Source organism: Hylaeus anthracinus, unplaced genomic scaffold (genome assembly GCF_026225885.1).
Source record: "Hylaeus anthracinus isolate JK02 unplaced genomic scaffold, UHH_iyHylAnth1.0_haploid 3, whole genome shotgun sequence".
Lineage (NCBI taxonomy): Eukaryota > Metazoa > Arthropoda > Insecta > Hymenoptera > Colletidae > Hylaeus > Hylaeus anthracinus.
The window spans coordinates 14,663,727-14,688,195 of NW_026535284.1; the positions used below are offsets into that span (position 1 = coordinate 14,663,727).

General features: G+C 40.4%; 4 protein-coding genes across 7 annotated transcripts in view; 3 read left to right on the forward strand and 1 right to left on the reverse strand.

Annotated features, from left to right (window-relative positions):
- The first annotated feature begins 44 nt into the window (after positions 1 to 44).
- LOC128893734 (uncharacterized) lies at positions 45 to 4,147 on the forward strand. Its single transcript, XM_054154940.1, has 5 exons — positions 45 to 995; positions 1,416 to 1,762; positions 1,836 to 2,107; positions 2,185 to 2,416; positions 2,501 to 4,147. Exons 1-5 carry the CDS (start codon positions 970 to 972, stop codon positions 2,671 to 2,673), a joined length of 1,050 nt encoding a protein of 349 aa, XP_054010915.1. The 5' UTR covers positions 45 to 969; the 3' UTR covers positions 2,674 to 4,147.
- A 30-nt stretch (positions 4,148 to 4,177) lies between these two features.
- On the reverse strand, positions 4,178 to 7,165 carry LOC128893732 (FGGY carbohydrate kinase domain-containing protein). The gene is made up of 11 exons (XM_054154936.1): positions 7,067 to 7,165; positions 6,607 to 6,872; positions 6,433 to 6,544; positions 6,126 to 6,363; positions 5,930 to 6,057; positions 5,567 to 5,749; positions 5,275 to 5,482; positions 5,048 to 5,198; positions 4,893 to 4,967; positions 4,539 to 4,816; positions 4,178 to 4,468 (listed from the first exon to the last, which is right to left on the reverse strand). Exons 2-11 carry the CDS (start codon positions 6,781 to 6,783, stop codon positions 4,381 to 4,383), a joined length of 1,638 nt encoding a protein of 545 aa, XP_054010911.1. The 5' UTR covers positions 6,784 to 6,872; positions 7,067 to 7,165; the 3' UTR covers positions 4,178 to 4,380.
- Positions 7,166 to 7,448: 283 nt separating this feature from the next.
- LOC128893741 (ribonuclease P/MRP protein subunit POP5) lies at positions 7,449 to 8,468 on the forward strand. The gene is made up of 4 exons (XM_054154951.1): positions 7,449 to 7,680; positions 7,752 to 7,897; positions 7,968 to 8,137; positions 8,230 to 8,468. Exons 1-4 carry the CDS (start codon positions 7,661 to 7,663, stop codon positions 8,344 to 8,346), a joined length of 453 nt encoding a protein of 150 aa, XP_054010926.1. The 5' UTR covers positions 7,449 to 7,660; the 3' UTR covers positions 8,347 to 8,468.
- Positions 8,469 to 8,603: 135 nt separating this feature from the next.
- Positions 8,604 to 24,469, forward strand: part of LOC128893729 (myosin-13) — a 29,397-nt gene continuing 13,531 nt past the window's right edge. Inside the window, exons 1-2 of one of the 4 annotated variants that reach the window (XM_054154929.1) lie at positions 21,299 to 21,348; positions 21,780 to 21,807. Coding sequence is in view for 1 of the 4 variants with exons in the window: in XM_054154924.1 (XP_054010899.1) it covers positions 16,557 to 16,625 (69 nt within the window). In the remaining 3 variants the exon portion in view is untranslated. Of the gene's footprint in view, positions 8,937 to 16,541; positions 16,626 to 21,288; positions 21,349 to 21,779; positions 21,808 to 24,469 lie in introns of those variants that run through there. The other 3 variants (XM_054154926.1, XM_054154924.1, XM_054154927.1) reach the window with 3 other exon arrangements.

Genomic DNA, 24,469 nt, shown 5'->3' on the forward strand with positions numbered 1-24,469 from the left:
TCTAAAGAAAAAAAGAAAAAAAGTTGTTGAATGAATGTGCCGGCCTAATCCTTCATGCTGTCTCTTGAACAGTACTTTTTATATTACTGTGCCGATGCCCCCCTTTACCCGCACTCACTTTTCTGGAAATCTTGTTGAATTGTGGCCCACCAACACTGATTCTGTAGTTTCCAGCCTCCACCGATATCCACCATTTCCACCATTACACAATTTTGCTTTGTAAAACATGTTCATAATAAAAAAAAGAAAAAAAAAATGAAAACAAAATGAAATACAAAAGGTATTTAATCGAAACAGATTTCTTTATTTCGATATATACTAGAGGGTAATGAATTAATGTTTATATATGGAATAGGGAGCAAGTGAATATTAAAAAAATTCACATTATAAAAAGCTGATTACTACTCGCGCCTCAATGGACGTGAAGATGTGATTATCACGAGCATCGGGTTGCTTCTTGCAAGGAGCGCTTAATGAATAATAACAATTTATTTTGAACTCTAAAAACTTGTCTGATTCTATTTCCAAGATAATAAAAGGTCCCTACTAAGCAATAAAATTTGAGCGAGGACTCTCTCTCCAACTCTCATTTAAAAGAAAGACGATCGTTCTCGTAAACTAAAATACGAAGGCAGACAATGAGCAACAATGAGACGGTACAGGCAGACACAGCTCCCAATTATAAATGGGAAAGCAAGTAAATCTATGAACTGAGTAATTGATTTAGCATCTTTTTTATCGACAGAGTACAGAATGCATCGTTATGTGGTTAGCGCATATCTCGACGAATCAGTACAAGTCGCTGCGCGATGGATGCGTGAGGTCGACGTTTGTCCGCGGTCTTTTGTGGTTCCTTGTTGGTTTCCTCGTTTTTGTTTACATTTTAGTTGGTTTAAAAATGTTATAGGCTTTCATTTGTTCCTTTGAAGCTATCTAGTGTCGGTCGAGCGCGACTTCTACCCATTGAAGATGAAAAACGCAAAAGTTAAGGCGAGGTAACGAATGCTCCACACGAGAATAGTTTCGATTTGATTTTACTTGTTGCTTCTGCTACTCGAGGATATCGGTATTTATTATCGTATCCTTCGTTTTATAACACCGCGTACGTTCTTTCTTTATTCGTGGAACAATCGATTGCTATTCTTCCAACAATTAACATTTCATGAATTTTTCCTTCATTATTTTAAGAATAAGAAAGTTATATTTAACTCAGGGGAGTATTGATTTTTCTCCCCCACTTCTGACGTGCAATGGGTGTTCCAAGTTTACTTCGCTCACGTGTGTTTAAACGCGTACTTTATTTTTCTTTTTTTTATTTCGCGTTACGTAATTCGTAATTTCTAGTACATATTTACCAAACAAAGGTTTGAGAAATCCATTTATTTCTTTATTCTAACCGGTGTATTCACTTTCAGACAATGCTTGGAACGATTCGGGGATCAAGGAGGATACTTTGATGTGGTGGTACGTCCCATGCTACAGCAAGGACACGAAGGAGAACTATGTGGTTGGCTGAAAGAGATGAGTTTAATCAGAACTGTTTCCAACTGTCCTCATCCCGAATGCAAGGGAAGAAGTTTGGGTTGGAATCAAGCTAGAATTGTAGATAAATATAGTTGGTCTTGTCCAAACTGCACGAGGAAGCAGTCTATTAGAGAAAATTCCTTTTTCTTTGGAATCAAATGCGACCTGAAAATGTGCCTTCAACTGATATTAGGGTGGTGTCAAATGATACCTAGCGAACTCACTGCCAATTATTTAGGTACACAAAATTACATTGAATTATTAACATAATATCCAGAAAAGCAATTGTAGATGTCCTCATTCTATTTCAGAAATAAAGAAACATGTAGTTAAGAAAGTATATGAGAGGTGTGATGAAGTTTCTGAGAATTATGTAGCAACTCATCCAGAAGATTGGGTTTTGGGAGGTCAAAGTGCAATATTAATTGTGGATGAATTTCCTAATGGCTACATGACCGAGAACCCCTCAGACATAACTACTGCCAAGAAGCGTAACAATAATTCTCATACAATAGTGTGCATAGCAGAAGCAAATACCATACCAACTCGGATGTGGTTACATATGATTGAAGCAATACCAGAGGTATCTCTCCTCTCTATACTCCATTAGTGTTTCAGTCTACTTTTAATGATTTTAACCTATTATGTATTTCATTTCAGCCAATCAAAGTGGATAAATATCATGGAGATGTTGACAAATGTAATATGGTTAAAGAAGCCTTGAAAGAAATTTCGAAGCACAGTGCTCCAGGTAGTTATATTGTCGCGAATAGTCGAGCTCGTTGTTGCAGTTACGAGTCGCTTCAAGAATTAAAACAATATAAAGTGATTAGCGTTGAACACCTACAGAAATTCGATCCGCCGGGTAGAAGCAAACTTCTTAGTAATTTAGGTATGTATGTTGTACATTTTTTTTCAATATAATTTTTTGGTTTTTCGGTGTGTTGTTCTTCATAAAATTAATCTTCATTTTAAGAAACAATTTGGCAAACCAGCGTCGAAATTTGCGAAGACATTCAAGAAACTACTCACAATCTGGGACAACGTATAATATCGAAGCATTTGTGGAGGCAGAGATTTGGTACGTCTCCATCTATGGCATTTCAATACATGCTTAATCATATTGCAGAATGTTACCGCTTCGTTTGAACTGACTTTTTCAGTATTTTCACTAATTTTAGTATGTTTTTTCTGTTACTACAAGCAATATCAATGTGTTAGTGAATGATTTATTTTTCGCGAATTAAGGTTTCCTAAAATAATATTGCGATTTGAATTAATACTTAATAATAGAGGGGTGACGATTGCCAATTAGCAATTTTATCGCGTCTCGATTGCACAAGTTGCATAGCAATTGTTACACACAATGGCCTTATTGAAATTAAGAAAAAAATATAATACTTATAAAACAAGTATATATATATATATATATACTATAATGAATTTCTTCATGAAGAAGAGAATACGTTTCAATGTTTAACTGAAACACGCACTTTGTGTCTTCCAAATATCAGAATATAAATCATTTTGAAGTTAAATGTTTATGACGATTGTTGACTAGTTAGAGCTATATCATTATATGAAACTTGAATCTGTTAAAGCACATTTGAAAGGTACTGTTCGCTTAAGATTTTTCACTTTTTTTTAATGAATTTAGATTGAAGAACTAGGTATAAAAGACTGCCGATGATATTGATATAATACTGAATTGCTTAAAAATTAAAGGAGTTCGAAATATTTGAATGAAATTGAAACGCGCACAATGTCACTCGTTCGAAAGAAATTATTGCAGGAAATTAATCAAATTAAAGCGAAACATACATGGGGTGCAATTAGTACCAACATTCAAATTAGGAATAAATAGGGTATAGGTGTCCATGAATGATTGTCAGTTTATATTATACATACTTATCGACAATTGTAATACTTAACGAAAAAACTAGAGTTTTATCCAAAGCTTTATACCAGTATTATTTTAAATTACATACTGCAAATAAACTATAGCGTAAGTTAATTATCGTCGGATTTTTCCAACTTCAATTGAAGTTCACGGGGATCGGTGACATTGAAGTTAAAAATCGTGTCAGGATACCTTGTGATAAAACCGACTTTGTGATATACAAATATTATTTTCATTCTTTTCTTAAATCACGTCATTAAAAAAGGAATAGAATACGAAGGTTGTAAAATTTTTGGGAACTATGTGATAACGTCGTTATTTCATATGGTGAAAAATGATATATTACAAATTAGGAAGATAAGAAAATATTCTTCTCATCGTAAGTAATTCGAAATTAACGCCAAGTGTACTATATATTAGTACCTTTTATTCCTAAGTAGTTGATAACACCATTTTATAAGTTTATATAATGATATTGAAAAAAGGAAATCTTTCATTAAGGACGTCTTAATTAAGAAACTTTTAATATTTTTGTAACAATTAATTAGCAATATTGTTATAATTATATGTTTATACGAGTATTGTTAAACGATTTTAGCAAGAAATATGCAATAAGTAAAATTACGCGTTTTGTACCAAAATATTTGTAACAAAAACATTGTAATACATTATATGTAAATTTCAAATTCATACCTAAATACCAAATAAAGCAATAGAATTTTATATGTTATGGTAGAATAAGGAACTGTTCCGTATAGTTTCGCGTACATGTTTATTCATAACAAACAAAGATAAAAGGTAAAATACATAACAAAAATATTTTCTTTATAATCAACTGTGTACACAATATATATTTTAATTGATAACAAAATTGTATAAATAGTGTACTTCTTTACACTATTCGTTCATCGAGAGATTCTTCGTACAATGTATCTATGTAGTACTTGCGTTGGTAGTTACGACAAATTTTCGTTCATAATTTCTCTATAATCCTTCTGATGTTGTATCATTTTTCGGAAAACTCGATACTTCTGGATGTGATACCTAACAAGAAAAGGGAGGTGACATGTGCTTTAAATTTTTTAAACAAAAAATATTAAAAGTATCTGCTTACTTGTAACATTCACTTTTAGGTTTAACAATATTTGCAGATCCTCCCATTGTTTTGATAGCATCGTAGATAGTATTAAATTTTCCAGCCGCGTAAGATCCAAGAATTGCAGATCCTATCAATACTGATTCCCTTTCAATGGGACAAAGTACAGGCAGACCTAATACATCTGCTTGTATTTGAATAAACAACGGGTTTTGACTTAGCCCGCCGCAAACTAATAATTCCTCCACGGTATGACCAGCAGCTTCCAATGTTTCCAAAATGTACTTTGTACCATACTGTTGAGAAATGTCTAATTTATTTTTTACCGTAGCGTTAATATATTTAACCCATAAGTACTATAAAGATTCGTACCGTCAATGCTTGGACTGTTGCCAAATACAATAACGCCAGATTTTCTTGATCAACCGACAAAGATAATCCCGATATCTACGCAATATTTAATGATAAAAATCCGAAAATTGTTTTTTTTTTTTTTTTTTTTTTCATGAAAAAAGATGTATCGTTACCATTCCTTTAAGACTCGGATCGGCTAAAGGGGAGCGATTCCCATGAAAGTCAGGCCAAACGTGAATATCTTTCGTTAAATACGAAACATTTTTCAAACCTCTTTGATCTGCCATTTTTTGTAATAATTCAGACAAGTATTGTTGTATGTGTCTAGATAATAATTATATAAGAGAAAGTAAAAAAACTGGTCATGTTAGTTCTGTGGTCGATCTGTATGTAAACTCACTTGTTGCCACTTAAAGTTTTTAAAATTCCAGGTGTCGCGGGATGTGTGTCAATTATGTGATCGAGTAACTTTCCGGTTGCGCTTTGGCCACCTTCATTTAGCCATAATCCTGGGATCATGGCACTGAAGTATGGTCCCCAAACGCCACTGACGAAAAGTTTCTTTTCATTGACTATCATGTGGCAGGTTGAGGTACCACAGATTAACGCTATAAAAAAATAAAATAATACGCGATTATAATTTTCTCGTATCTTCAATTACATAGACGTAATTTAGTTAGTGTTTTTCATACCTAATCTGCTTTGTAAATTGAGCGATACATCAGGTACAGAACAGCCTATCATACCGAGTCCTCCAGCATGGGCATCAATAAGAGAAGTACCCACTGCTGTTCCTTTTAGGAGTCCCAATTCAGACGCAGCTTTTGTTGACAATCCCTGGCCAACTGGATCCCCGGGAGTTCTCACATCATTACCTTCGTATTAATAGTTCTCTTTATTAAAATAAAATAATATTTTCATATTATCTGTATGAACACGAAACAGGTTAATCAACTTATCAAAAAGTGAATAATGCAAGCGAAATAACTTTCGTTCGGTTCGTTAGAATTTATTTGAAAGCAACTTTAACTAATACGGAAAACTATCATTTATACCTATTTTTCTCCAATTATCTTTTTTAAGATCTTTCAAATGAATCTGGTCGAAAAATTCTTCGTTCCATTTGTTGTTACCATCTGGATCAGCACTATAATTCCACTTACATACTAAAGAGCAGAGAGATCTGAAATCAGATTAGAAAGTTGTATCATGTCGCTCGCGTTATTCGTTTGGATACAATAAGTTTATTACCTTGATTCGGAACCTGTTGCTTTCCATGTTAGGAAATCAGGCAGGTCGAAAAGTAACGCTGCGCGATTCCAAGACGAGGGTAGATTTTTTTTTAACCATAACATTTTAGGAGTCTCCATTTCCAACGACACTTTTCCGCCGACATACTGGAGCATTTCATGACCTTGTGCATTTATGAAATCGGCTTCTTCCTGTGCCCTGTGATCCATCCATAGTATAACATTCTGTTTGTCTTCTCCTGCAATAAAAATTACAATAATACAAAGGTACACTTAGGATAGATAATATAATACTTTTATGTGGGTACCTGTTGGACTCACTGTAACCGGTGAGCCTGTTTCATCTACTGCTACCAATGAACAAGTAGCATCAAACCCAACACCCTTCACATTGTCTGCAGAGATGTCAGCTACAACTGACTGAAAGTAAAATAGTAAATGTATGACGACTGTAAATACTATTTACTCTTTATAGGTCATACCTTTACTACATGACAGACTGCGCTCCAAATATTATCGGATGATTGTTCATAGAAATTAGGAGCAGGGTGAAAGATTTCAATTGGACATGTAGATAACTTCATTATTTTCCCTTTAGAAGATACCAAAGCAGCACGAGCACTTCCTGTTCCCACATCTACACCAACAAAGTAATCCATGTCTTTCTCTTTAAACAGTCTTGTGAGTCTTATATCTTTTGTCAGGAGAAGCCAACTGAATGTTCTGCTTTGAACAGAATCATCGTGAGCTATAAATTAGAAGTACATAATCGTTATCAGAGGAGCTTTACTGTAATCATAGACTTTTTAATATCACATGACCCTGAGATAACATAGCGTTAAGAAATATGTGATTGCTAATACTGTAAGCAACGGTTTATACCCTATGTAAAATTGTTAATGAATTAGGGGGAAAAATAGTATAGAGAAAATGTATCATTACCTCAAAAATCCTTGTATGTTAATAATTCTTTAAGAATTGAAATCTATAATCCGTTCCATGTTGCACAGTAGCATCGGATCAATGGAATCAATGCTAGAAATAAATCACAATATTACATAAGTCAGAAGGCACGTAATTCCGTACAAGGAAAACACGAGTAATAAAAAATTCTGTTACCTTGAATAACATTATACGGCTTTCAACACCACAAACGACACTTTTAAACATTTTATACAAAGTCATGTTAACCTTTCAAAAAACGAAAACAAAATAATATTAAAATCTGAATGTACTAGAAACGAGGATTGTAAATCTCATTGTTGGATAAGAGAATGTAAAATATGTTCACATGGTTTAATACGCACGTGCACAAGTGTCTTGGCAACGACCTAGTCAAACCTTACACATCGAATAGTGAAAGTAACGCACGTGGTAATGTTTTGCATGTCAAATTGTACAAAATGCATAATTTAACAGGAATATATTATCAAAGTATGTAAAATGATATTTTCTTTATATACGTTGTCGCAAATTCTAACCTTAAATACAGTTTTTGCAACATCGTAATTGTACGAGAGTCACATAACCTACAACATGGTACGCTTTAAGAACAGGTAATAAATTAATTTCTTAGAGGTTTTATCGTATGTTATTTATTGTCATTGATTGTAATATATATTTGCAGGTACATAACGTTTGAAATAACCCTTGGTGATAAGACTAATAAGCCTTTCCCACTGAAGATCAATGCTCTACATTTTGCTATCAACCAGATAGTACAGAAATTATATGGTGATTTCGGTGTAGCTGCGATAAAAGCTGGTTTTAGCGGTAATATATAATTAGTACTATCATAATGTTCTTAGCTTCATGTTAAATTCAAAGTATATACATTTTTCAGCAAAGTATTGTAACGCTCACACAAGGATAGCATTGGTGAAAACAAGACACGGCCCGCACAGGTTTCTATTAGAGTCCATACCACTCATAAATGATATAGCAGGACGTTTGGTATCAGTAAAAATACTCTATGTGGGGGCAACTATGAAGCATTGCTTTCTTTTTATCAAAGTAAGTTAATTTTTTTGGTGTGTACAATTGTAACTACAAAATATGATTGTAGAATGTAAATTTGATTAATTGTATGCGTATGAATTTTCCAGAAGTATCAGCAAAAGAAATTAGAGCAAATATGGTACACTCTAAAAACTGATGCCGAAAGAAAGAACATGGAAAATGCTTTGATGACTCTAACCCACAGCATGAAAGAATATACGTAAAATATTTGTAAATGTAAAAAATATTTACTTATATAAAGGTACATTTTATTCGATTACAATGTTAAATTAAGCAATAATAACATTTAAGGTTAATAAAAACGAGAATCCCTGCACGAAGACAAGGCGCGAACATTTTGAATTTTCAACCACCAACGCTTCCCCCTCCCTGACGCCTCGACCAATAGACGAGAGGGTGCGCGGTAGAGACGGTAGGGTTCGTTGCTGGCCGTTGCTCGCCAGTTGTCGCTGGCTGTTGCTGGAGAGAGCATCACTCTCGCGTAAGGCAACGCTGATCCCTACGAGTCTAGTCGCCAGTCGATCGGCGAAGGTGCTTTCGAAGTGGTGCGTTATTTGTGTAGGCGAACATGATCGGGCAGAGACTGTGAACCGTTGAACCAATCTGCATCCTGAAAGACGCGAGCTTTCTTTCTGCATGAAATTGGCAATCGAAGAATCAATCGGCACGCCTCGACGAAACCGGCCTCATCGTCGTCCCGTGAATAAATGTGTTTCACGCTGCAAACGACGGGCAAGGATCGGCCAGAACATTAGAAACTCATCCCTCGAGGATCCCCAACGTCGTGTGCGAGGTAAGAGGCAATGGCCTTCTCGATATCTTATCGATTAACGCTTTAATTGTCCGAACGCGAAATTTATTAACGTAAGTTTGAATTCTTATTCTTGCATCGGTAGATTTTTTTCTTTTTTGATAAACGAAGACCGAGTAATTACTAATTTTTATTACGTTTAGAGGTTGGATTCGAGAATTCTCGAACCCTTACACGCTTTTTTGTTAGCTCCTCCCTTTGAACCTCCAGATCCGCCACTGCGTTCCACCCTTCGCGATAGGTTCGATCCTATCGTGCTTGCATCTGAACGCAGTGAATATTCGTTATTTCTTAACTCGTATTAGCTCGTTTCATCGATATTCTTTTAAAGGTAGAATCTAAATAGTAAAGTAAAGACTACCTTTATCATGGTCCTGAAAAATCGTAACGGACATGGTTGCAAGCGGTGTACCAACCTTGAAGAATAATTCGTAAAAGGAAAACGCATAGTATGTATTCTAATCGCAGTGCAAATTTTTTGAACTAATAAATATTCGAAAATAATATCCAGATGAGGGTTAACAATTTGTCGAGGAAACTTAGTTTCGTCCGAATGAAACGATCGATTCGTAAAATCAGTGGCGTGTCCCCCCTTTCCTAGACAGATGGATGTTATCTTCCAATAAGAACGAGTGGAAAGATATCGGTGTCGAGCCTCCGGTAATTAGTTGTTTGTCACGGTCGCTTATATTTAATCGAGAGTGATGATATACATCTCATCTAATGATATACGTGCGATAGAAATCTGAACGTACGAATTTCGTTTTCGATCGTTGAATATCAATTGTACTCGAAATACCAATCTATTAGTAAAGGTAAAATTCGTGTTTTTTAGATGACCTTTGATGATTCTTTCAGGTTAGATAGCGATCGATACTCGAAGTATTACAGGAGAAATATTTTCAGTTTTATTTTGAAGATCGTTTAATATCTAAGCGCTTAGTAAGAATTAAATGAGAATTTGAAATATTTTACAATGACTTTGGTTCGTCTCGACTCGGAAGCTGGCACGACCAGATGTCGTTCCCGCTCCTGAGAATGGTCGTGGCCATTTTTTTGTTTGTTATTGTGTCTGAGCTGGGCCCCGGGTTACAATAAGGTTCGTCAGAAATAATATCGCGGTCACGCTTTCGGCCAGGGAATGTCGGAATTGTTTTCGTCGAAGATTTATTGGTCGTGCTGGCGTGGGTTTCTTTTGTGTGCTTTGCCGTGAAGGGGTCTTTCACCCGATTAGCCCGATGTTCGGAGAACTATCGATTTGTCAATTAACCCGCGTATACGCCTACGTTTGACCAGACGGTCGTATCGTCTTCCGTCTTCTCGAATTCATCCGCTTTTAACCCTTCCCCTCTTCTGTATTCCCGAACGACCATCATATACAGTGTCCTAAAAATGTTGGAAGTCGTTGAAAGGGGTGGTTCGGGGGGTGATTCTAAACAACTTTTTCCTTAACGAAAGTATTGTCCGAGGCTTCGTTGCGGAGATATTAACGGAAAACACTGACCAATCAGAGCGCGCGGATACCGATGTAGCGGTCGCGCTAGGTGGCCGCTCTCGTACGCTACCGCGGCCGCTCCACCGGCATACTCGCGCTCTGATTGGTCGGGGTTTTCTGTTAATATCTTCTTCAATAACCCTCGGACAACATTTTTGCCAAGGAAAAAGTTGTTTCAAATCACCTCCCGAACCACCTCTTTCAACGACTTCCAACATTTTTGGGACACCCTGTATACCATCGTGTATACATAACTGGATTTTAATTTAACTAAAACATTGGAAGCACGAGTTGTTAATTGACTGTTGGAATGAAAAAGAGGTTTCATTGTGTCCCTTCAAAGTGTCTCGAGTGACGCGACAATATACCGTAGATGTTAATTAATTAAAACGCGGACTTCCGTGCAACCGCTATCGATCAATTAGAATACGGGAACCCGTGTAACAATTACTTTGCACTACTTGCGTTACTTGCAACTACTCGATAATAAGTAAAAGGTGTGGAGTGCATAAATTTTCCGGAAGAGATCTCTGCTCACGGTTCGCGCGAGGTTAGGTTGGAATACCCATGCGTCTTCCCGCGCATGGATAATTCTATGGTCTTTATGGCGGCTATTCATTCGGCCAAGTTTACACAGTAGGACGAGTTGATTCGCTGCAAGGGTAGATAAGCTCGTGTAATCGTCAGCGATAGAGTCTCTCAAACATGACTTAATCTAACTGGTCTTATGGCGTTCAGAAGGAGCATGGACACGATACACGAGATAGCAAACGTATCGAAGGGTAATACGATTATTCATGGGGAAAATGATGCAGAATGAATTAGACAGTTGGTACGAGTGGACTGGTTAACAGGACTTTAACAATATGCTCGCGCGAGTCAGTTGTAGATAATCCCGAGGATTCGTGATTTCGTAGGATATTTAGTATGCTCGACGCCTTTTTCAGCGTTTATTATGTAAAACTCCCTCGAGTTTCGTAATGTATCGCAAGTAGGGCATAAGGATGACTATTATGTAATCCACGAAAGCGAAGTTATTTGCAGATTATGTATATCGTTTAATTTCGACGGCAGTTTGAGGCCGTCGAATATATAACGACATGCCTCGCTTTCATTGGAGCGTTCGAAACCTACCAATTATCTCGCTGTTCAACACGGTCCCTTGAACCGAAAGACAAAAACCGTGCACCGGGTGTTATCGAAAGTAGCGTAAACGAAAACGTAACAGCCACAAGAATATTATTTTTGTAGAAGGGGAATCGTTCTCGGTTAACTCTTAAATGGGACAGCGCTGTTAGCTATTTTGTAACGATTCCAGAGGGCGCCGAGCAAACACTATTACAGCTCTTAAGGTCGTTTTTTGTTGATGTCTCGCTGAAAAACGTATTCCACTTTCGTGGTAATCTGTTTTGGCCGCGTGAATTATTCGCGCTGCTGAGCATGTGGAGCAAATATAAGACGAAGTGGTAAAAAGTACGTAAGGTGCCCAAATTGCGTCCCACTTTCAGTAATCGTAAGTTTCGTTCCGCGGTAGATCGATCGATACAAAATTTGGTAATATATCATCGTGACGTATCTCGGTTTACGTCAAGTGTATTATAATGTACAAAAATATACTCGTCTACGCAAAAAAAAAAAAATGTCGAATCGAGTAACCTTCTCCTTTACGAAGTCGGTTAATAAAATGAGAAATATATAGCTCGTAGCCACCGTGGTATTTTACGTAAATAAGAACGTCCAGTAATGGCTTCCCCGGTAGAACGTGATTTTTGTACGTTGAATACAGAATACCTGATTACTTTTTCGTTCGTACTTTGTTCATTCTAAACTTTTTTACCGATCAGTTTGTTGAGACCTGACCACGGAAATAAGAGAGATAGTAACATAACCAATATCCTTGATGTCGATTGCTTTACAAATATCTTCATTATTGAGTACACACACATAACAGTGCAAAGAGTAAAAAGCGTGCCATCGTTGTTGACATTTAGGATCGTTTCCTTTCGTTATTACGCGCACGGGTGTTAGCGAATAATTGGCAGCAAACATAAAGGCCGCGTGTATGGTTGAAATTGAATCGAACCACGGTATATTGACGCAACAATGCTTAAATCGCCACGGCTCGAAAGCTTCTCGTCAGGAGCGAGTAGAGCCACGGTAAAAGTGGAACTTTCTTTCTTTCTTCGTCATCCCAGGGCGAACGTACGTACGAACGATGCTTGTTTAATGTTTACGACGGACGAGAATAATTTACGGGCTGCGCGCGTCTGTCGGGCCTCCCTGCTTTCAGCTGCGATCCGACTTCTGATATCGTTTCGAACGGCCAAACCGTCGCTCCCCATTAATCTCTGCTCTCGACGTTTCGTGCAACAAATATTATACGCGAGTCCAAACAACTGTACCGTAATATCATACCCGACAAGATTGACTCGCGTCGTGTATGTAGATCAGAGATGGGCAAAACCCCAGGCTTCGAATAAATCTGAAGATTGCAGATGTGTGTTTGTCTCGTTTCCTTCTTTGGAAAATGTTCAAATGAGGAAACGAGAGAAACATATCGGCACACTTCAGATTTATTCGAAGCCTACGGTTCTGCCCATCACTGATGTAGGTAAAGCGTTCGAACTGCGGATCTGAGAATGTTCTGGATTCAAATCTTCTTAAATCTTAGAATACTTTATTTAACGAACGTTTTAATTTAGTTTGCCCTGTCACGTAGGAGCACGTAGAACTCGCTAGAAGTCAACGGAATCGTAAAATAGTTGATCGGCAAATACTTGGAAATATAAAAGTTGCGCTATTGCAAAAAGTGTTTGCGGTTTGGTTTTACGACGTGGTAAAAGACACTTGAGGCTCGTCGAAGGGACGAGCGGCTCGATAAGTTGTTTGTCGAAAGGATATATTATTAATATCGTCCGCGAGGACGGAGGGAGGCGAGAATGGTCTGGTTCCATCGCCGCTACGAGGGCTAATCCCGCGTTTTCATATCCGCGGCCAGGGGCGTAAAATGCAGCGGGTGCAAACGGTTTTAGTTCGCGACGATTGTACGACGCCCGGGAATAATTAATTTATGGAAAACGCTATTATCGGGAGACCGGGGGAACAGTATAAATTTATCGCGTGGGTTGGGAAGCTTTGTATTGCGAATTACACGCGTGGGCTACCCTGAATGAATGCACGTAGGGTTTGCGGATTGTAAAAAAAGGGGTACAGAATTGATCAGTTTAGACGTTGTTTATCGCCACCTCCGCAACGAGTCTGTAGTATTATTTGAATAAAATATTTCAATGTACTCGGACATTGAAAACTTCGACAAGTAGGCCCAGGTTTAATTCCAACGACAGTCGTATGGTGGCGCTGTACAGGAATTCAAGATGACGGCGCTGTACAGGAATTCAAGATGGCGGCGTTACGAGACAGGTTCGCGTACATTTGACAATTATCGTTGAAATAGTCGATTCAAAGTATTGTTCCAGTACTATATACCCCTTGTCAACCTCTAACGGATGTCTAGACTCGAATTAGCGTAAATACGTCGCATATCCATTATTTATTACTGAAACAAAGTTCTCCTTATCTCCTAGCTACCTTATATCCATCGTGTATCCTGCATGGAACGATTCAGCGCCACCCGAGTGTCGTAAACGTCGGACGATAAGAAGCTCGTGAAAGCAACAAAGTTGCATCGTCGCCGTAGAAAGGCGCGTAATTCGTGAAATACTATATGGGGAGTATAGAAAACACGTCTGAAAAAACGCGAAGCTGGAACAATGTCGGTGGAAAGCAGCCTATTCTCTTAGCGCGAACAATGGGTATGTATATAACTCTTGCGGTGGAAATAATTATTAAACGAGGGCCCGCAAGTGATCTTGATTGTCAGATACGAAGTCTCGAGCGTATAGATCCTGGCCTACACTCCCCCCGCGGTCATGAATTATGCAAAGTACTTTCCGCTCGTATTATCTTGAGCTATTTTCTGCGTCTTGTTCCCATCGTTGACCATAATAGAAAGCGTGCCGATTAATTCCTTGGCGAAATAACGCCGAAACGGTAAATCCCACGGGACTATAGGGGAAAGATGCGGATAAAATTTCATTCGAACGATACGTGTAGAATTAAAAAAAAAAGAAAGAAAGAAAGAAACACCCCAGGGAGATTAGGAAGCGTTAGCGCAAGCTATTTCAACGCCATTGCGAGCTTTACAGTTAACTGGGAAGCGTTCAAGATGGCCAATTAATTTAGACGCGATCGTACGGTATCCTCGCGATAAACTGTCGATTACGGATTATCAATAGCTTCGTTCTTTATTATCGACTAATTTACGTTTAGACGAGTTAACCTCTCGAGAGACGTAGTTTAAGTAGAATTCCTTTTATTTTAACCCCATCAGAAATGGAAAAAATAACACATTTTTTTTTTTTGTTACAAACGAATTTTATTTACTGAACATATATGACCCTCATAAAAATCATTTCGGGCCCAAAATGGGACTGAAAGTTGATATCTACCGATTAATTTTGGTAACATTAATTCTAATACTGTACACAAATTTTCACAGGGTTGCTCATCTGTAATCTGCGCTTCTACATACCAGAGATCGTATTTATTTTGACCCGAAGCTATTCAAGAATACGGAATTCAACAATCTAGGATCTATTTGATAACGACGATACTTTTACTAGAAACATTTTATTCCATGTTCCTCATCTCCGGTATAAATGCCATTCTGCTCTCGAGCACAATTAGTCGTGCTTGTCACTCGAATGCGAGTCGTTTAGCTTTACCTGGCGAACAGGTGAAATTAGAGGAGCCCCCAGAGCTTTCTCGGTAGTACGATACAATAAAGTATCTTCGTGGAAGGATCAGACGATGCCTATGTACGTGCACGGTTACTTTCGCGAACGTGGCTCGTCTTTTCTGGCCATGCATAATCGAAGAAAGTGACTGTGAGAATGGTACGGGCGAATAAGGAGTTACTCGCTTGCTTTCCTTTGTTCTGGTCTTGTCTAGGCGGGATCTGTAATTGCATCTTGTTCTCGCGTTTTAGACTTGTATCGCGAACGGTATCTAAATATACGGAGTCGACGCTAAATACGCTACTCGAAATAATTAGATCTCTAAGAGACCAGACGCCGAGGTTTCTACAGATTAGCGCTACCTACACGATTCGCTTCCAAGAGTAGATAATTGTTTGGTTGATTGATTAGTTGACGTAACAAACTATCTGTTCCACGCTCCGTTTATTCGTTTTATTCGGGATTTGATTTTACAATGAGAGCACTACAATATTTACATCTATTCGCATACGTAACATTAGCTTATGAATTTGTTCGCTCGACCTAAAAATATAAAACGATAACGATATCTGTAGAAAGTCCAGAGATTAATTTATGTTGAACGATTTCAATTATTATACGAAGTTGGAGACTTCCTGAGAGAATTCCCGACAATTGTCTGGAATTCGCAGCCATCGCATCGAAGCATCGATATCCCCTGTGTATATGCAAGCCCTCGTAAAACGAGTCGGTTGCATGCACAAACGTGCAGGAAGATGCTGCAGTTGGGTCCGCCCACGAGAGTGCAGTTCCTCTGGACAGACCGCGGAGAATGATTTTAACGAGACGGTAAATATAACCAGCCGTAGAACGAACATCAAGGCAGCGTGCGTACGGACGGTAGTGTTACGTTAAATCGAGCGTGTTGTAATAAATGTACCTAACTCCTATCCGCGGGCGTGTCCACGTACGTTTCCCTGAAACGTTTCAGGGAAACATAGTTGCTCTCGGATCCGTCTATCGCACCCCGGAACGAAATGCGCAGTCGGTCGTTAGAATTATTCGATAATATTCTTGTGGAATGGGTCACAGGGGGCTACGAGGTTCGCCAGATGCCCATTTCTATTCCAACTCCCCGAAAGTCCCAAGGGGGCATTCGAGCAATCAACGATTCAACCGAATAACGTTCTGCGTTAGATTTTTCTTTTTCTTAGAAATAATCGATCACAGGAATATATCTTATTCGGTATTTGAATTTCTTTTATCTAGATACAGACCTTGTCCATTGCCGAGATGAACAAGAATCGATGAAGTTTGAGGAACTCCGGAGTAATGGATGGACGCGAATCCAGCTACGGTGTGCGGTCAGGTCAGGCCGCGGAGAATGATTTGAACGGGATGGTAAATATATCCGCGAGCCGGACGAAGCGAGAAGCCTAATCTGAGAGCGAGGCTGAAGTCTTGCGCTTTCGGAAGGGAGAGACCGCGTCGCCGCTTCGTCAAACGAAGAAACGCGACTCCGCTGGCCACTCTGCATTCTGCAGAGGCCGTTTACCGGGGCTTTCGGCTCGGTTAGGTGAGGTTAGGTACCCTCGCGGGGCCAGCGCCTCTTATTCATCACCCACGTGGCCGGTCGAAATAGACGATTGTACGCTGGGAAACACCGATCGCCTTTTCCTCACCCCTGAGACGCCTTCCACCTTTCCTTGAAGAAACTCACCTTGCTCGAAGAGACGCGACTTAAAGGATAGACTTATTAGCTGACGGCCTCAGACGGGTAGATTCTTTCTGTAAAGTTCCATAATTCTTTCAATTTGCAAGCTGTATTAACGGAAACCTTGATTTTTATTGTAGGCATTCTCTCGCACGCGTTCGAAAGAGTCGGTGTTTCGATTATGGAGACTGGAAAACTCGGTCACGTGTGTCACCACGTTGGTGTCACGATCAGACACACGGGGTTCCTTAACGACGCTTGGGCAGGCCGCAAATAACTCGGTGGAGGTCCGTTCGGTAGGCCGTGCCAAAGGTTTGCTGTTTTTAAGTCGCGACACGTGAGGACCGAGCATTTTTATCGCCGGGTGATAGGAGACTTCCACGTCCGCTAATAATATCACGGTTCCTTCCGCGTTAACGAACCCGAAGTCAATTATACGATACCCTTGGAACCTTTCAAACCGAGAGGAAAGTATTTATACGTCTCGTTTATCGTTGCAACCAGTTATTAATATTCGCCACGCTCCTTACTCCGTCAAGGGCATATTCTAATTTTTTTACTTATCGGGGAATACCTAGAGATAAAAAAAATACTAGAGATAAAACAATTATCGTCGGGATCATATATCACCGCAGATAGTTGAGATAATTTATTTCACGTGGATAGCCGAGTTCACGTGCTGTTCTTTTCCCCCCGTTAGTTCGAACGTTATTGGCGGTTTAGATTGATCCCTGTGCAGCACGAAACGCGAGGTAAATACGAGGAGAACAGCAGGGATAACGCGAGTAGATTTATGCGGATAGCAGTTCCACACGTGGCTCGACGCATACACTCGTGCTCGGCAGAGCCTCACACGATCGTTCCCCTGGGGGGCGCCCCACCACGCCGTCGTCATTGAGTCATCGAACGCGTGGTACAGAAACGTTAGCTCGCCTGCGAACGCATTCAATTCGCACGAACGGTATTAACGACGGGGCGCGACACACGCCACATGCACCAGCCATACAAACGCATTCAATGCGTATCTTAAACGATTCGAGTGTACCCTGTATATACGCAAAACTTGGTGCACGAATTCAGATATATATATATATATATTTTTATTAAAAATAGGAAGTAGCTTTTTTTTTTAGAAATATTAATTTATTTGGAATTACAGTTACTAGATATTTATTCTAACTTCGTGTCACATTTTAGATATCCTGTTGTTTACATAAGAATATTATGCGCACAAAGGGCCCCCCGAGAGAATAGATTAGGGCACGTTTGCGACATCTGCCGCCACGCGGCAATAGCAGTCCCCTCTATTCGATCACCTCTTTGTTATCGATCCTCGCGAACCACGGATCATTTGTGATCTCGACCGCAGTCGAAACAGAGTTATGTGACGAAAGGAAGTAGTCCTGCAAAGGTTTAGAATAGATATTCAGTGCCGTAGGTCAGGCCGCTAGACTTCTCAAAGTGCAAACGTGTAACAAGACGAACGTTTCGATACAAAGTACCACTACCTAGAACACGAGGGGATTCGTCAATCATTGACCATGTTGCTGAAGGTTGTATAGCTTTCGATTTCTTTCGTTTTAAGTGGGTTCCCTGTGTATTATAGGGTGGCAGCAGCTTTAAGAAGTCGTGCAAGTAGAAAGTTGAGTTTTAGTACAGCGTTTGGCGCGCTCGCAGCGAGCGCAAAGAATAAAAAAGACTTGTGCGAATTTGCTTATTTTTGGCCCCCCGAAGCTTTCACCTTTGACGCGTGGATCGCGATGGAGAATCTTGTTCCTTTTCGGTCGGGCCATCTGCGGCCTCGCCATAATATTTCTGCAGCAATGCGACGTAGTCGGTATGCAAGGAACGCACCCGTTGAGTTCGCATCGGCGTCGCAGTCGCGAGTATCGTTCGAGTGAAATCGAAATTTTAGGTTGTTAGATATATTCATCGAGTCCCTGAATTTAGACTGTAAGCTAATTCCAGTTCATCGTGCAAGTCAGGTAGCCTGTTTGTCCTCCGCAGCAACTATGTGGGTATATACAGGGTGTCCCAAAAGTCGGGGAGGAGCCGGAAATGGGAGGTAACTGAGACGATTCCGAACAACAATTTCCTTTGCAAAAATGTCGGATGGGGCTTCGTTGAGGAGATATTAAGCGAAAACCCCGACCAATCAGAGCGCGAGTATGCCGGTTGAGCGTAGGCTACGCGCTAGGCGACAGCGCTCATACGCTACCGCGGCCGCTCCATCGGTCTACGCGCGCTCTGATTGGTCAGTGTTTTCCGTTAATATCTCCTCAACGAAGCCTCATCCGACATTTTTGCAAAGGAAATTGTTGTTCAGAATCGTCTCAGCTACCCCCCATTTCCGGCTCCTCCCCGACTTTCGGGACACCCTGTACAAATCGACTGTGACATTGCTGCAGTTACGAATAGCGTAAATTGCAATAGAATATAAAGCTTTCCCAATCGATGCTCTTAAACGTTCGCGTGGGGCTTCCCATGTCATCTTTCATTTCATTCGTGACACTCCGTATCCAGCTTGAAAGCTGGAAAGCTTGGAAAGCAATTCGTAGCTTCGTATAAACATTATCTCGACGTAATCAAACGTGGTTTCTTTTTTTTTACAATTTTTTTTAACGAGTCATTCAAATACGTTCGAATCGTGGGTAAAACGTTTCGCGGTTAGCACCTGGCAGACTTGGAAGAAAAAAGGCGGGAAAAGTGGTTTCGAGGATGCCATATGTTCCTCGATCGCGGGAAACTACCGCGGACCGAAAAAAGCTACTCGAGACTATCTCGAGTGTCCCCTAGCTTAATGCAAACGTCGCTGAAAGCGTATCGCAAACTCGCGACAGATGGCTTTGATTTCCCGACGTATGCCCGAGTCAGAGTTCACCGATCCTTCTACCTAACCCTAATCTAGTTTATTGCTCTAACCGAATCCTGTTACGCGCGTCTACAATTAAGTCGTAAACTTCGAGAGTAACACGTGTTGCTAACGCTTCTCGGCGACGGAGCAGTATTTAGCTACCGAGCAGACAGACCCATGAATAACAAATGAAAACGTACAAACGTTTCAAGAATCATTGATTTCGATGTTTTTGTTATAGGTTATTATCGCCAGAATTCGATCATACATCTTCAATTTTTATGGCGTTGAAGATTGTTGACGAAGCAGCGTACGCGACAAGAATGCCTCGTGGCGCGCCCAACGACAGAATACGTAATTCGACCCACGAAATAAGCTTTTTCTAACCGCGAGTGACCTCTCTACCGAGGACACGCGTTATTAGTTCCTTTTTTCGTTCATCGAAAGGTCACTGTTACCAGGATCGCCGTGTGACTTTGTAGAAACAGTCAGAGACCCGGAGGACCCGAACATCTACGTATACCCTTTGTCAATTAATCAATCGCGATTTAATTTAATTTATTCGTCCTACACCTCGTCATAGAGTTAATCTAGTGTAAGTGTCCGTAGATACGTCAGGCCACGTGTGTCGAACCCGACGCAACAAAACGATTTCCTTCTCTCCGACTTGTCTCTCTTGGCAGGCATTGGCCCCCCGGTAGAATTCGACCAGCAATAACTTCGAGCTATGCGACGTGTCTCGTTCGTTGCACAGCCAACCTCAGAAACTCGTCGTTGCCTTTTTTGGTCACGTCTTCGCCGTCGTCCGAACTTTCGTCGTTCGATGATGCAACGACTTCGCGTCATCGAACTCGGGCTTACTGTTTTACAACGTTACGATTAGTTTCCCAGGGAAAACGTTCAAAAGAGGAAACGAGACAAACATATCGGCGAGCTTCAGATTTATTCGATCGCTATGGTTTTGTCCATCACCGGTTTCCCTAAAGTTCTCGATGCTCTTTAAATATTATCAAAGAATTATATAGAATTATAGAAGAATTATAACCTGTCGCGCCCTTAACCTGGACAGTCGAACCAAGTCGAACGATGGCTGCGTTCCTCATCCCTGATTTCGCGAGGAATTCGAATAGGGAATTAGTCACGAGCGAAAATCTCCGGGAAAATCGCGCGTAGAATTCAGCCACAAGTGGAACCCAGATCGGAGACAAATCTCGGACAGAAGTTGGACCGCGACCAAGTTTTAAGTAGAACTCTCCATTCCCCAGCGTCACCGATCAAATTCGAGTCTACTCACGCGAGAAAAATGCGTTATAATACAAACGCGAATCGTTCCACTTCGTGATCGAACTTTCTGTACGTTTCCCTGATTTATTTTCGAATATATGACAAGTCGCGCTGAAAATATCGCCGTGTACTACGCGATCGCGTCTCCGATGATTCAACCTGCCTAAATGCAAGTGGTGATCGTGTCTCGTTAATCCGAAAAAGTAGTCGGTTCGACGACGGTCTTCGACGGGCGCAGGACGACGGTGTACAGGACGGGTCGGAAATATCGAGTCGGTAAATAATTTAGGATATCAAAAATAAAGTGGGAATTCGTAAAATAGAAACGCATCCGTGTCGTGAATCACCGACGAATCATTTTTTCGTGCAATTAGTCGGGTCGATTAATCGAGCCGTAGGAGTTATTACACCGTTTACACAACCGAATTTACGTAACGTTCATTTTCGAAGAAAGAGGAAGTTACGTGATCGGAGAGGTACCAATTATTGTAACGCGAAACGTGAAACGTTCGCGTGAATATTTGTTTAAAGAGTTCTATCGTAAAAATTACCGTAATTCTAACGTAGTTAACGTTAGTCACCGACCGGGGTCTTTTGTCTTGGAAAAAGATTCAAAGAAGGCATCGTGTTACGTTGCATTTACATGCTTAAACTATTTGACCGAATGAAGTATTGCTGTTCATACGTTCGTTTCGATTTGCAGAATTGTGAAGCGAGGAACCCCGGAAATTGTAGGATGCTGTGTCCGAAATGGAAAATCTGGACGAATGGACGTGCTCGAGATCGTAACTGTGTCCGAAATGGAAAATCTGGACGAACGTGCACGCCTGAGATCGTAACCGAGGCTTGAACATCGTACACGCACCAATCTCAAGCCTAATCTCGAGTCGATTTTCTGTCGGGATAGTTTTCACTCGAGCCAAACTTTTTGGCTTTCGCAAATTTCGTGCCTGCGTTCACATACTATATACGATATACTCGTGCGAGCCGATTCGTGCAAATAGCTTGATCGTGTAAACGCACGTCTACGTCTATCGATACCGAATATGTTTATCGGGAAGAAATGATGGTTATTCAGAGCGTTTCTTGGGAACACGAAAGGTTTCCGATATCCATTCCGTTTCCTCCGAGTTTCACTAATTTCTTGCGCGAGTAATTAATCTTCAGCCGGATCGATGCGAAGCTTTGCAGATATTAAGGATATCTGGAAAGTAAAAAGACAGGTTATTGGATAACGTACGCAATTTTGAAAAGAAGTAGGATGGTTAGGTTGGTACATCGAAGAGTATTACGATGTACGGGTGGTGGTTGTTTAGTTGAACTCGTATCGAATCTAGAAACGTCTCCGGCCAAGAAAGAAAGGGGTCGAAAGGCTACTCGGCACGACAGTTCATTAGAGAAGCTGGGACAGAATAAAGGGATCACGCAACAGGGTTGGTCGACGTTACTCGTTGTCCGTTTTGCGTCACCTTATTTGGTTTCGTTTTCCCGGCACGAAATTGCATAAAAGGCTTCCCGCCACGAACTTTTGCGCCTCGTGCATAATGCAATAATCCATTTAACGCGTATCGGTCTCTAACGTTTCCGTCGTACGGCTTAATTTGTCGTTCGAACGCTCGTCGTTTTGCTGTTCCATCGAATCCCGCGAAATTGACCTAGAGGGTGTCCCTGAAGTCCCGATCTACTTCATCGATACGATTGTCAAGGAACGAGTAGTTCGATACATCACGGGCCAGACTCGTGATAATCAGTTTTGGCCGAATATACGAGTCTCGCACGTAGTTGTAGCTTAAGGGATTAGTATAGTCTTAGACAAAGCAGCAAGACATAATTGTAATATGTTATAGCAGTAGCAACTCCCGTGAGTAAAGAGATTCTCTATCTAGTTTCCCCGTATGTCCTCTAAAAATCGCTAGAGTAACCTCTGTTTATGTGTAGGATCTAGTCTAGGTGTAGGTCTGTAAGGGTTATCTAGGTCCACGTATTCTTTACAGAACCTTGCGTCGAACCAGGTGGCGTCGTCTAGCCTGCGTGGAAAACTACCAAGAGAATCGTCCTGTAAAAAACCTCTAAATCTTCTAATATCTAAGGTCTACAGGGTGTCCCAAAAGTCGGGGAGGAGCCGGAAATGGGGGGTAGCTGAGACGATTCTGAACAACAATTTCCTTTGCAAAAATGTCGGATGTGGCTTCGTTGAGGAGATATTAAGCGAAAACCCCGACCAATCAGAGCGCGCGTAGACTGTTGGAGCGGCCGCGGTAGCGTATGAGCGCGACCGCCAAGCGCGTAGTCTTCGCTCCCGCGGTCGCTCCACCAGCATCCTCGCGCTCTGATAGGTCAGTGTTTTCCGTTAATATCTTCTCAACGAAGCCCCATCCGACATTTTTGCAAAGGAAATTGTTGTTCAGAATCGTCTCAGCTACCCCCCATTTCCGGCTCCTCCCCGACTTTTGGGACACCCTGTATAATACACTCTATATATTACATCTCTCCTCTCGATATCTATCCTATCGCAACCTTTCTTCATAACCATCCAACCTTCGTTTCTAAACCTTCTCTCGTTATCATTTCAGTTCTCCGTAAATATTGCGAAAAAGAGGCTCCTCCGAGATTCACGGCACCGGTGAAAATTGCGCCAAACGAGCGAAACGCAGAAGTTGATGCACGCTGGTGGTACACACGAGTTGAACAGATTTTTTTTTTTTTGTTCTCGTACGGCTCTTGTTTGCTTCTGGGTTAAACGCGGATCTAAATACGAAACGTAAGCGACTGCGATACTCTTGCCAGGAGGGACTGAACAACCCGACGCTCGAGATATATTACTCGCGGCTGTGTACAGGGTGGTACGTGTCACTCAGCCGTAGCAAATCCGAGGCGAAACATTTTAGCGAACCCTCTCGAGGGTGAAAAATTGCGCTACTCGCTGAGGATCGCGTTTTGCCAGCAGTAATTCCTTCAGAAATTAATTTTTGGGTTAATCTAGTATATCCTATGAAATAGAATGTTGGCGAATAGCGAGGTTGAAGTAGAAAGTAAATTAGGAAATCGTAAGAAGTAATTCCTTCGGATGTTAATTTTGGGTTAATCTAGTGAACTTATATCCTATGTAATAAAAGATAGAAATATCTTATCTAAATGTTAGAAAATAGTGAGGTAGAAATAGTAAGTAAATCAGGAAATCGTGAGCAGTAATTCCTTGAGAAATTAATTTTGGGTTAGTCTAATTAATTTATATTCAATGGAATAAAATTTTAGGAAATAGTATATTATAGTATAGTATAGGAATAGTATCTCGGTATGCAGAGTATACTGTGTATATTGATTGAGATATGAACTGTAACTATACTATTACCTAACGCGATACGAAGAGGGAGATTAGTAATCAGCATTTTT

Coding starts and splice junctions, on each gene's coding strand:
- LOC128893741 (XM_054154951.1), top strand. CDS start 7,661: ATGGTACGCTTTAAGAACAG. Junction 7,898..7,967: donor GATAAAAGCTGGTTTTAGCG/GTAATATATAAT, acceptor TACATTTTTCAG/CAAAGTATTGTAACGCTCAC. Junction 8,138..8,229: donor ATTGCTTTCTTTTTATCAAA/GTAAGTTAATTT, acceptor TGAATTTTCCAG/AAGTATCAGCAAAAGAAATT.
- LOC128893732 (XM_054154936.1), bottom strand. CDS start 6,783: ATGGATTACTTTGTTGGTGTAGATGTGGGAACAGGAAGTGCTCGTGCT. Junction 6,545..6,606: donor CAGTCTGTCATGTAGTAAAG/GTATGACCTATA, acceptor TTTTACTTTCAG/TCAGTTGTAGCTGACATCTC. Junction 6,364..6,432: donor GGTTACAGTGAGTCCAACAG/GTACCCACATAA, acceptor TTTTTATTGCAG/GAGAAGACAAACAGAATGTT.
- LOC128893734 (XM_054154940.1), top strand. CDS start 970: ATGAAAAACGCAAAAGTTAAGGCGAG. Junction 996..1,415: donor AACGCAAAAGTTAAGGCGAG/GTAACGAATGCT, acceptor ATTCACTTTCAG/ACAATGCTTGGAACGATTCG. Junction 1,763..1,835: donor ACTCACTGCCAATTATTTAG/GTACACAAAATT, acceptor ATTCTATTTCAG/AAATAAAGAAACATGTAGTT.